Raw genomic sequence first — 13207 nt, forward strand, 5'->3', positions numbered from 1 at the left:
GATGGAAAATAAAGAGGCTGAGAAAAAGAGAGAGAAACAACTATAGGATCACGAGGGCAGAATTCGAGAGATAGGCGATATGATAAGACGAAATGACATTAGAATAATTGGGATCCCAGAAGACGAAGATAGAGAGAGAGGGGCAGAAGGTATATTGGAGCAAATAACAGCAGAGAACTCCCTAACGTAGGGAAGGAAACAGGCATCAAAATCCAGGAGGCACAGAGAACCCCTCTCAAAATCAATAAAAATAGGTCCACACCCCGACATCTAATAGTAAAACTTACGAGTCTCAGAGACAAAGAGAAAATCCTGAAAGCAGCTCGGGAGAAGAGATATGTAACCTACAATGGTAGAAACATTAGATTGGCAACAGACCTATCCACAGAGACCTGGCAGGCCAGAAAGGACTGGCATGATATCTTCAGAGCACTAAATGGGAAAAATATGCAGCCAAGAATACTATATCCAGCTAGGCTCTCATTGAAAATTGAAGGAGAGGTAAAAAGCTTCCAGGACAAACAAAAACTAAAGGAATTTGCAAACACGAAACCAGCCCTACAAGAAATATTGAAAGGGGTCCTCTAAGCAAAGACAGCCTAAAAGCAGCATAGATCAGAAAGGAACACAGACAATATACAGTCACAGTCACCTTACAGGCAATACAATGGCACTAAATTCATACCTTTCAATAGTTACCCTGAATGTAAATGGGCTAAATGACCCAATCAAAAGACAGGCTATCCGATTGGATTAAAAAACAAGACCCATCAATATGCTGTCTACAAGAGACTCATTTTAGACCCAAAGACACCCCCAGATTGAAAGTGAGGGGGTGGAAAACCATTTACCATGCTAATGGACACCAAAAGAAAGCTGGGGTGGCAATTCTTTTATCAGACAAATTAGATTTTAAAACAAAGACTGTAATAAGAGATGAAGAAGGACACTATATCTTACTTAAAGGGTCTATCCAACAAGAAGATCTAACAATTGTAAATATCTATGCCCCTAACATGGGAGCAGCCAATTATATAAGGCAATTAATAACAAAAGCAAAGAAACACATTGACAACAATACAATAATAGTGGGGGACTTTAACAACCCCCTCACTGAAATGGGCAGATCGTCTAAGCAAAAGATCAACAAGGAAATAAAGACTTTAAATGACACACTGGACCAAATGGACTTCACAGACATATTCAGAACATTCCATCCCAAAGCAACAGAATACACATTATTCTCTAGTGCCCATGGAACATTCTCCAGAATTGATCACATCCTAGGTCACAAATCAGGTCTCAACCGGTACCAAAAGATTGGGATCATTCCCTGCATATTTTCAGACCACAATGCTTTGAAACTAGAACTCAATCACAAGAGGAAAGGCGGAAAGAACTCAAATACATGGAGGCTAAAGAGCATCCTACTAAAGAATGAATGGGTCAACCAGGAAATTAAAGAAGAATTAAAAAAATTCATGGAAACCAATGAAAACAAAAACACAACTGTTCAAAATCTTTGGGATACAGCAAAGGCAGTCCTAAGAAGAAAGTATATAGCAATACAAGCCTTTCTCAAGAAACAAGAAAGGTCTCAAATACACAACCTAACCCTACACCTAAAGGAGCTGGAGAGAGAACAGCAAATAAAGCCTAAACCCAGCAGGAGAAGAGAAATAATAAAGATCAGAGCAGAAATCAATGAACTAGAAACCAAAAGAACAGTAGAACAGATCAACGAAACTAGGAGCTGGTTCTTTGAAAGAATTAACAAGATTGATAAACCCCTGGCCAGCCTTATCAAAAAGAAAAGAGAAATGACCCAAATCAACAAAATCATGAATGAAAGAGGACAGATCACAACCAACACCAAAGAACGACAAACAATTATAAGAACATATTATGAGCAACTCTATGCCAGCAAAGTAGATAACCTGGAAGAAATGGGTGCATTCCTAGAGACGTTATCAACTACCAAAATTGAACCAGGAAGAAATAGAAATCCTGAACAGACCTATAACCACTAAGGAAATTGAAGCAGTCATCAAAAATCTCCCAACAATCAAAAGCCCAGGGCCAGATGGCTTCCCAGGGGAATTCTATCAAACGTTTAAAGAAGAATTAATACCTATTCTCCTGAAACTGTTCCAAAAAATAGAAATGGAAGGAAATCTTCCAAACTCGTTTTATGAGGCCACCATTACCTTGATCCCCAAACCAGACAAAGACCCCATCAAAAAGGAGAATTACAGACCAATATCCTTGATGAACATGGATGCAAAAATTCTCACCAAAATACTAGCCAATAGGATCCAACAGTACATTAAAAGGATTATTCACCATGACCAAGTGGGATTTATCCCCGGGCTGTAAGGTTGGTTCAACATCCGCAAATCAATCAACGTGATACAATACATTAACAAAAGAAAGAACAAGAGTCATATGATCCTCTCAATAGATGCAGAAAAAGCATTTGACAAAGTACAGCATCCTTTCTTGATCAAAACTCTTCAGAGTTTTGATCAGAGGTCAGGAACGCGGCAGGGATGTCCACTATCACCACTGCTATTCAACATTGTATTAGAAGTCCTAGCCACAGCAATCAGACAACAAAAAGAAATCAAAGGCATCCAAATCGGCAAAGAAGTAGTCAAACTCTCACTCTTTGCAGATGACATGATACTGTATGTGGAAAACCCAAAAGACTCCACCCCAAAACTGCCAGAACTCATACAGGAATTCAGTAAAGTAGCAGGCTATAAAATCAATGCACAGAAATCAGTGGCATTCCTATACACCAACAACAAGACAGAAGAGAGACAAATCAAGGAGTCGATCCCATTTACAACTGCACCCAAAACCGTAAGATACCTAGGAATAAATTTAACCAAAGAGGCAAAGGATCTGTACTCAGAAAACTATAAAATACTCATGAAAGAAATTGAAGAAGACACAAAGAAATGGAAAAACGTTCCATGCTCATGGATTGGAAGAACAAATATTGTGAAGATGTCAATGCTACCTAGAGCAATCTACAGATTCAATGCAATCCCCATCAAAATACCATCCGCTTTTTTCAAAGAAATGGAACAAATAATCCTAAAATTGATATGGAACCAGAAGAGAGCCCGAATAGCCAGAGGAATGTTGAAAAAGAAAAGCAAAGCTGGCGGCATCACAATTCCGGACTTCCAGCTCTATTACAAAGCTGTCATCATCAAGACAGTATGGTACTGGTACAAAAACAGACACATTGATCAATGGAACAGAATAGAGAGCCCAGAAATGGACCCTCAACTCTATGGTCAACTAATCTTCGACAAAGCAGGAAAGAATGTCCAATGGAAAAAAGACAGTCTCTTCAACAAATGGTGTTGGGAAAATTGGACAGCCACATGCAGAAGAACGACACTGGACCATTTCCTTACACCGCACACAAAAATAGACTCCAAATGGTTGAAAGACCTAAACGTGAGACAGGAGTCCATCCAAATCCTAAAGGAGAACACAGGCAGCAACCTCTTTGACCTCAGCCGCAGCAACTTCTTCCTAGAAACATCACCAAAGGCAAGGGTAGCAAGGGCAAAAACGAACTATTGGGATTTCATCAAGATAAAAAGCTTTTGCACAGCAAAAGAAACAGATCACAAAACCAAAAGACAACCGACAGAATGGGAGAAAATATTTGCAAATGACACATCAGATAAAGGGCTAGTATCCAAAATCTATAAAGAACTTATCAAACTCAACACCCAAAGAACAAATGATCCAATCAAGAAATGGGCAGAAGACATGAACAGACATTTTTCCAAAGAAGACATCCAAACGGCCAACAGACAAATGAAAAAGTGCTCCACATCGCTCGGCATCAGGGAAATCAAATCAAAACCTCAATGAGATACCACCTCACACCAGTCAGAATGGCTAAAATTAACAAGTCAGGAAACAACAGATGTTGGCGGCGATGCGGAGAAAATGGAACCCTCCTACACTGTTGGTGGGAATGCAAGCTGGTGCAACCCCTCTGGAAAACAGTATGGAGGTTCCTCAGACAGTTGAAAATAGAGCTACCATACAATCCCGCAATTGCACTACTGGGTATTTACCACAAAGATACAAATGTAGGGATCCGAAGGGGTACGTGCACCCCAATGTTTATAGCAGCAATGTCCACAATAGCCAAACTGTGGAAAGAGCCAAGATGTCCATCGACAGATGAATGGATAAAGAAGATGTGGTATATATACACAATGGAATATTATGCAGCCATCAAAAGGAATGAGATTTTGCCATTTGCAACGACGTGGATAGAACTGGAGGGTGTTATGCTGAGTGAAATAAGTCAATCAGAGAAAGACATGTATCATATGACCTCACTGATATGAGGAATTCTTAATCTCAGGAAACAAACTGAGGGTTGCTGGAGTGGTGGGGGGTGGGAGGGATGGGATGGCTGGGTGATAGACATTGGGGAGGGTATGTGCTATGTGAGCGCTGTGAATTGTGCAAGACTGTTGAATCATAGATCTGTATATCTGAAACAAATAATGCAACATATGTTAAGAAAAAAGAAAAAGAAGAAGATAGCAGGAGGGGAAGAATGAAGGGGAGTAAGTCAGAGGGGGAGACAAACCATGAGAGACGATGGACTCTGAAAAACAAACTGAGGGTTCTAAAGGGGAGGAGGGTGGGGGGATGGGTTAGCCTGGTGATGGGTATTAAAAAGGGAACATTCTGCGTGGAGCACTGGGTGTTATGCACAAACAATGAATCATGGAACACTACATCAAAAACTAATGATATAATGTATGGTGATTAACATAACAATAAAAAATTAAAAAAAAATAAAAGGTATCATAAACTTTTCCTTCTTCCCTGCTAACTTTGGACTTTTTCTCCTATATATTTCTGTATATCACACTGTATTTTTCATTAAACAAATATTTATTGAATGTTTACTCCATTCTGGGTTATGCTGCTTAGCAAAAAGAATATGCCAGTAAGATCAGACATACCCCAAAGATCTAGAACATATGATATTTGAAGCATCTATGCATTACTGAGGTGACTCTTTCTTATTTTTAAACATGTAGAAAATATAGAGAAGAACAGCAATGTAAGAAACAGTTTTGTATCCATCTGTGTTCATATGTCTGATCTTCCTATCAGACTGTTAGTTCTTTGTGGGCAGTGATGCTTTCATCATCTTGTACCTTGTATGCCTAATGTAGAACTTGGCACATACTGGGCACTCAATGTTTACTGAAAAGACGATTCAGCAAAAAAACATGGCACAGCTTGATGTTTTATTTTTATTTAATTAGTATCATGTCCTTTTCCCACGTTTCCTTTAAAGTCTCTAAAATAATCATGGCACTAACCTCTTCTGTTACAATGTGACATTCCCAATTAACTCCTATGGACATTCACTGTTTTATCTGACTCAAATGCACCTTTGACTACTCAGATACTTGGATTTACTTCTCTGTTTGCACTTGGTTGTCTGGCTCTACCATGTCTGTTGGTCCTTGTGTCTTCTCGTTACATTGCACTGATAACCTGGGAAGCACTGCAGAAGGGTATGTGTGCTAAGTAAGGGATCTCTACAATAACATGCTTTCCTCCATCAACAAAGAGATTTAGCTAGGTAAAGCAGGAGGAAGACAAGGCCATTTCAGTTAATTTTTCTAGAACTGACTTCAGGTCCTGCTAAAGGATCCTCTGTCTTAAACATTAAACTACCTTTATAGGAAAGGGAGAGAATGAGACAGGGAGGGAAGGAGGAAGTGAGGGAGACAGAAGGATACCATGTGGAAATAGAGCCAGCTACATTTCCTACTGAATGGAAAGGAATCTCCAAATTAATCTGCTGATGGTATCAGCAGGCAGGCAGGCAGGAATTTAACACTGAGGCATGAACCTAAAATGGACAAACGGCACTAATCTGCTAAGCCTCAGGAAAAACCTAGTCATTAATTTTGTTTCTGATGAACTGTTAATGAACAATGATAAAAATACCTACTAGAACAGTTAAAACCAAAACCAAACATCTGTATTTTCTGTAACAGTTGAGCTGTGTAATAGATAAAGGTGAAATGCGCAGGGTCTGGAAAGGTATAAACTAGCACTCTTCTTCTGAAGGGCAATTTGGCAATACATATCAAAAACCTTTAGAGTTTTAAAAAACCCTTTGGCCCAACAATTTCAGGAATTTATCTACAAAATTCTACAAAAAGAAAATTCACTGTATTACCATGTAAAATAGCAAACAACTGCAAACAATCTAAACGCCTACACATAAGGAATTTGTTAAAGGTTGACAGATCCTTATGAGGGACTATTCAAGTATAAAAATACTTATTAAGTATAAAATGACTTATGAAGAGTATTTCTTCATAAGGATTTATCAACCTTTGACAAAGAGGAGAATAAATTGGCTGTTAAATTATTTTTTGGTTGCAGAACTCTTTTTATCCCCAATTGATATCTAGTTACAATCTAATATAAAGAGAAAAAAACAACAGCAACTGCAACAATCAAAGATGCTCTTTCGAAAGTGAGGATGGGGAACCTGGAACTCATCCTACTCCTAAGAACTTTATGGCTTCAAGGAACATTTTGAAAACCACTACTTTCAAGAACATTTACTGTGGGAAAAAAAGATCAAGATTATAAAATGACTGCATTTTTGTAAAAAGAAATTATACATATGTTTATATTCATATATTATACAATGAAAAATGGTTAGAAAGATATACATCAAATGCAAACAGTGCTTATCTTTGAGTGGTGGGTTTATAGGTGATGTGCACTTTTTTATTGCTTCTTTGCTTTCTTCCCTTAGATCTATGATGAGCATATAATTTCATTATAAGGAAAAAAAATGTTATTTTTAAAGTTAAATTTTAAAGTTGGATTCTTCTGTACAATAAGTTTTCAATATCCCTTTATTTCAGTTGGTATTTTAAAGTATTAACAATTCTTCAGGTGCTTGCTTAATTGGAGAAAGATGCCATTCATCTGACAATCGAGGCATTATTAAAATCCAAGTAAATGGGCTCTTATTGGCAAGTTTCTCTGCATCCTTATTACAGATTTTCCTTATGCCAAATTGTGGGTACCTCCCTATGCTCTGATTTCTGGGCCTTTTCACATGCTGTTCAGTCTCTGAGAAATGTTCATCTCCCCAACTGTCAAAGAGTTCCATCATTTTCAGTCATCCTATCTTGGAGACACCTTCCCTGACTATGCTAAGTATTCTCAATCATTGCACTGTTTCTCTCCTAGCACTTAACACAATTTGAATTATATATTTGTTTACTTATTTATTACCTGTCTCACCAACGAAACTGAAGGCAGAGACTATGCCTATTATTTGCCAACATATTACACAATGCCGGCATAATACCTAGCAATTGGCTATAAATATTTATTGACTGACTGAATGAGCGACCAAATGTTTGCTAATTTGAATCTGGAGACTCACGGAGACTCACGGAGACTCAATTGGTTTAAAAAAAAAAACCAAAACAACAACAACAAAAAAAACAACAAAACCTTTCCCACACTCTTGCCTAAATGGGTTGGCAAGATCCTGTTTTCAATACTGTTTAAATTTCTGATAACTTCAGTAATAGCCCAGAGTCACAGTCGCTGGGCACATTTTATAATGGCTTTATCTACTGATCCACAACTTACAAGAAGCCCTAGGTCTGGAGAGATGCCTGCTTCAGGACTAACTGATCCTTCCTCATGTATCTTTTGGAGAATAAACTTTCTATAATCCAGAATGAGTAATTGCTGCTTCAACATCTTCTAAGGCTTCTTCCAGCCCTACTATTACACTAACGAAGGCTAGTCTCAATTTACTGATATATATTACATGTCATTCCACATATATACTGATGTGCAGCCATTGAATTATAATAAACCTTTTTGGTCAGGAATCTGAACAGTGTGAACCACTATTTTGGGCACAATTTAAATAACGGGCTCCAACAATGGCAAACCAACAGTCTCAGAAGAGCTCTTGCAACTAAATGGAGAACTTAAAAACACCAAAACAAACAGTGTAAGAAAAATAACCATAGAAGGTACCAAATAAGCATAGAGACATAATATTTTAAATACTTCCAAATATTTGGTTTCAAAGCATAAATGGAGCATGTGGGCTTTCCACATCTTTTCCTGCCAAGTCTCAGGAAAAACTGACCATACTACAGTCATCTAAAACAGCTGTTAGGACTGATCTTCAAATATTTGGTTTCAAAATATAGACCTATTTGCACTTTAAAACTCAGATACCTGCATACTCCCACTATAGCACTGCACTGAGATAATCCTCTCAAAGTAGGCTGCTGGCTAAAACAGATCTGTGTTCATGGTAAGCACTGCTTCAAATGGACACAGCAAAATGTTAGCCTAAGTCCTCAAGTCAGCTGTCAGAAAAGATAATTTACCCTGGCACCAAAATACTTTGTTTCTTTCTTTGTTTCTCTTTTTAAAGGCAGGGGCTCAATTTCACTCATCCTTTAAGGTTAAAGAAAGCACAAATGTGAAATGTTAAGATTCTAGAAAGGAGGAAAAAAGTTTATGTCCACTTTGCTTACAACTGTTGCCTTACTTAAACTAAGTTTCTTGTTTAGCATATTGTTCTTGTGGGTACTTAGATATAAACTATCAAATATGCCTCACTTTGGGCTGCTGTAAGGTCTAAGCCACAGAAAAGGATCTTAGTCCAGAAAAAAACCTTTCCCACACTGTGGTATAATTGTATTTATTTTCTAGGACTATATACAAGCATGGATATCCAGTTGCAGTCCTATATTTCTGATAGTTATCTAATACTATAACACTCTAGGGATGATTGGGGATACACACAGCATCTTTTGCTCTTCTGAGCAGATATCAATTCTGATCAATTTTAACTGGCCTGATTTATCTTATCTTTTCTTTAATATGACAGTCATTGTAAATGCCTATAACTTTATGACCAATATTGTTTTATTTCCCTTCAAATCTTATCATTTAAACCTTGTTCCTGAAAGCAGCACTTAAAAAAAAAGGCAGGTGATAGTACAACTGGGAAAAGGAGCTATATTTGGCACCTTACAAAATAATAATCCATAGTTAACTAATTGGAATTAAAAATTTTAAAATCTATAGAAAACAAAAATAATGAAACAGTCCAACTTCATCCTATTTTTCTGGTGTTACACAAATGGAAAGCAAGCATTCCTCCCTTGCAGGCAGCTCTAGGGATGCCCCAGACCAATTAAATTATAGGTAGATAAGAATATCCTTCTCAACCTTACCTCTTTATGCACCTTCCAACTGTCTACTGTCACATTGAAGAGAGCTTTGAGGGCCTCAATGGCACAGTCTGTCTCCTGAGGTGAGAGAGGAGGTCCATTATGGTCTATGGCCGATTCATATTCATCGGTCCACTTGATGCTAAAGGCACTTTCCAAGATCTGGGTTAGCAGCGGTAGTCCCTGGAGCTCATAGCGCAATTGTGACCTGATGTCAGTGTGCAAAAGTGACAGGAGGAAGAGCAAGCGCAAGTCAAAGCACTTAATGTCACTGATAAACTTTCGGTCCTTGCACTTTCTCAGGAGGTTACAGAGCTTTGCAGCAAGGTTAAGTTCCAGGCTGAGCTGCTGCGCCATCTGACTGTTGAACACTATGTTACACAGACATTTTAATGACTCCACAATAACTGGGAACTCTGACACCTTCTCCAAAGAATCATCCGACTCATTTAGCTTGGCTAATCGCAGCAGTATCTGCATATTTTCCTTGGTTGTTACAGGAACTAAAACCTTTTTGTCTCTGGAGAGAATGCGGAGAACTTCCAGGCAGGACACTTGACATGTTGTTGGGATGTCCTTTACAAGAACTTTAAATATGCCTTCACAGAGTTTCTGAAAAACAAGAACGAGTATGCAAAAATCATTACTTGGCTTAAATGATTTAAAACAGAATACTTTTCTACCAATGTATGTAACAGCAGTCAGATTCTGGCTAGAAAAGATTTTTACTTTTTTTTTTCTTTTTTTAAGCCACAGAATATTAGAACTGAAAGAGACCTTATATTTGCTGCACTTCTTTCACTTACAGATATAGAAATTAAAGACCAGAGAGGCTGTACTGGGCCAGAGTGAATCAGTCAGGTCTTACATAGCTTTGTTCTAAACAGATTTTTAATATCAGACTACATATAGTATCAGGATAAAGGCAATTAGTCTGAATCACAGCTGATGGACCCAAAGTGTACATACCTGTCTTGCATTTTTTGAAATATTATTCCTATCATTGCTAAATTTAAGAACCACTGATCATTCTTTCAGTATTCAATGTCCAGCTTTCTTGTCCATAAACTGCAGGTCTGGATCTCTCAAGCTCCTACCTTATATGTGAAGCAAGCTGCTATAAACTATTCTATTGCTGACCATTTCTGTACCTGTTACATTTTATAAAAGCAACAGCAACAACTAGGACTAACATCAGATTTTACAAAGTTTGTATTTACCTATCATCAGACCTTAACTCTTAAAAGAAGCTATCTGTGGGTCAAGCATTATGATCTTGGCAAGAATCCGAGGCTGTATGTACCTTCTCAGTACATCCTAGTTGTACAGCTATGAAGTGCCTACTTTAAATACAGTTGACCCTTGAACAACAGGGGTTTGAACGGCACGGGTTCACTTACACATGGATTTTTTTTGATAAATACAGTATAGTACTGTGAATGTATTTTGTCTTCCTTGTGATGTTTTTAATAACACTTTTCTCTAGCTTACTTTATTGTAAAACTATGACTACAATAATACAGAACATATAAAATACGTGTTAACTATGTTATTGGTAAGGCTTCTGGTCAACAGTAGGCTCTGAGTAGTTAAGTTTTGGGGGAGTCAAAAACTACACGCAGATTCTTTGTGCTGGGGACTAGCACCCCTAACTTCCACATTGTTTAAGGGTCAGCTATACTATGTTCTCTAGATGAAGGGGGGAAGGAAATTACCTTGACAAGCTGAAAAAATTTTATAACAATGTCAACTCTATCCCTACCATCTCTGATAACTAGAAGGGACTTTCATTCAATGTCTTATTATCATTGTTAAAACATTTTTAGAAAAATGAACACAAGTTTGGGGGGTGGGGTGAGTATAATGTGCCCATTATAGAAATATAAAAAAACGGGGAAATTTTTCTCCAATGTCTGATCTTTCACATCCAAGAAAAACAAAAACAAAACCACATTCTATATACTACTTCCCATGTAGCATATTCCTGGGGGTGGAGTCAGATAACCTTTGCTCCCACATAACTTTACTCAGGAGAGAAATCATCTACATTGCTGTTTAAGAAACAAAGAAACATTAAGAAATAAATAAGGTATTATAAAATATCATATATGTGAATTTGGAGTGCTACATATTGAATTAAAAAGACACCTTTACCCCCTTCGTTTTTAAACCAAAGAGAACAGCAACAATAAAACAAAAATAATAAAATATAAAATACAGACACTATGGGTCCTTTCTTGCTCCACCTTCAGACTCAAGAAAGAAAAAGAGCAAAGCATGAATACAAATAGGAATAGGCAAGGCTATAAATCAAACGGATTGAAACTCTCAGACATAAGAAGGCTACATGAAAGAGATTAGAGAGCCCATACAATTTATAGTTAAAAACTACCTCATCTATACTTCCAACCAAAGACAAGAGTTCTAGTTTTAAAGCACAGTTTTTAATCATAATTGTTCTTAAACATGCCATTTCTTTTTATAGATCTGCCTCACATAATGATCGTTAGGTAGCTTTTTGCTATAATTTTAACATATATTTAAAATTAAACCACTTTTTGGATAATGACTCTTTCCTCCCTTTTTTTCAATTACAACTCAAAAAAAAAAAAATCAAAGACATACCTAAAATACAAAAGTGATACTTAATAGACACACTCATTGCCTTACTCAATATAATCATTTTAAATCAGAGAATAGTATAAAGAGCAAATTAATAAATCATGTACATTTGGATGAATTAGAAAAATTTTGTTTTGCGTATGTACACCAGGCGAGAACACTGAAGGAGCATTCTTTACACTTTCTCCATCTGCTGAGTGCATGCTCTACTTCTGTGTTTCAAAGGTACTCTTGTATTTCACCTTTATTTTTGCTCTAACAGTGTTTTTCTGGGCTGTAACTATTTTTTTTTTTCAATTGATTTTACTCTTCCTAAAACATGCTTGCCTCTCTTCAAACACTTTCCACAGTTCCTCCTTGCCTGCAGTACGCAGCCAAAATGAGCCCACTGCTCCCTTTTCTACTGCTATCTCTGTCACACACGGCTCTCCTTTTTCAAGTGCTTCAAATGGACTCCCAGGCCTCTGACCATATGTCCTGAGCCTCTCCCCTGCTGCTCCTTTCATGGCATGTCCTGCCACCATGTCCACCTGTCAGGAGCCCTCTTTTTCTCAGGTTTAGTTTGAAGATAAGGGGTCTATATGCTTCCCCAGTCACTCCCTCTTTTGCTATTTGTGCTTCCAACAAGAACTAAGTTTTTGCTTTTGTGTAGAGTAAGTTGTTGGGGCATCTTACTCCTTTTCCAGGCTCCCTGAGAACAGAGGCTGTTTCATCTGTATCCCTGTAACTGGCTCAGGTGTGCTAGAACTATTTTTAAGTGCAAGATAACCACAAATTCCCAACCTTAAAACCTACCACCTGACTCTCCAGCATCTTCCAAAGAATGACTCCTTTGTGTTCTTCCTCCACTAGGCACCACTTACTATCAAGTCTTCTCTTCCTCTTTTTGCAGGTACAACAAACTGTCATTACATTATATGTTAGGCACAGACTGTTTTTATTTACTTTCAAAATATTTATACAAACTTGTTTTCATTGTTCAACTGACATATATATATATATATATTTTTTTTTTTTTTAAAGATTTTATTTATTTATTTGAGAGAGAGAGAGAGACAGAAATAGTGACAGAGAGCATGAGTGGGGAGGAGAGGGAGAGGCAGGCTCCCTACCTAGCAGGGAGCCTGATGTGGGGCTCGATCCCAGGACCCTGGGATCATGACCTGAGCCGAAGGCAGACGCTAACCAACCAAGCCACCCAGGCACCCCAACTGATATATATTTTAATCTGAAAATTATTCTGGTACCTAAAGTTATCATGGAACCCAATT

At 37.7% G+C, this 13207-nt stretch overlaps 1 protein-coding gene across 7 annotated transcripts in view; it reads right to left on the reverse strand.

The window, feature by feature from the left end:
* RIC8B (RIC8 guanine nucleotide exchange factor B) overlaps positions 1–13207 on the reverse strand; it is a 103107-nt gene that overhangs the window by 57661 nt on the left and 32239 nt on the right. For all 7 annotated transcript variants that reach the window (XR_012380626.1, XR_003210289.2, XR_012380627.1 and 4 more), the window contains exon 3: positions 9318–9926. Coding sequence is in view for 3 of the 7 variants with exons in the window: in XM_025882524.2 (XP_025738309.1) it covers positions 9318–9926 (609 nt within the window). In the remaining 4 variants the exon portion in view is untranslated. The remainder of the gene's footprint in view (positions 1–9317; positions 9927–13207) is intronic.

Source organism: Callorhinus ursinus, unplaced genomic scaffold (genome assembly GCF_003265705.2).
Source record: "Callorhinus ursinus isolate GAN/ISIS: 27379988/994484 unplaced genomic scaffold, GSC_fseal_2.0 scaffold14, whole genome shotgun sequence".
Taxonomy (NCBI): domain Eukaryota; kingdom Metazoa; phylum Chordata; class Mammalia; order Carnivora; family Otariidae; genus Callorhinus; species Callorhinus ursinus.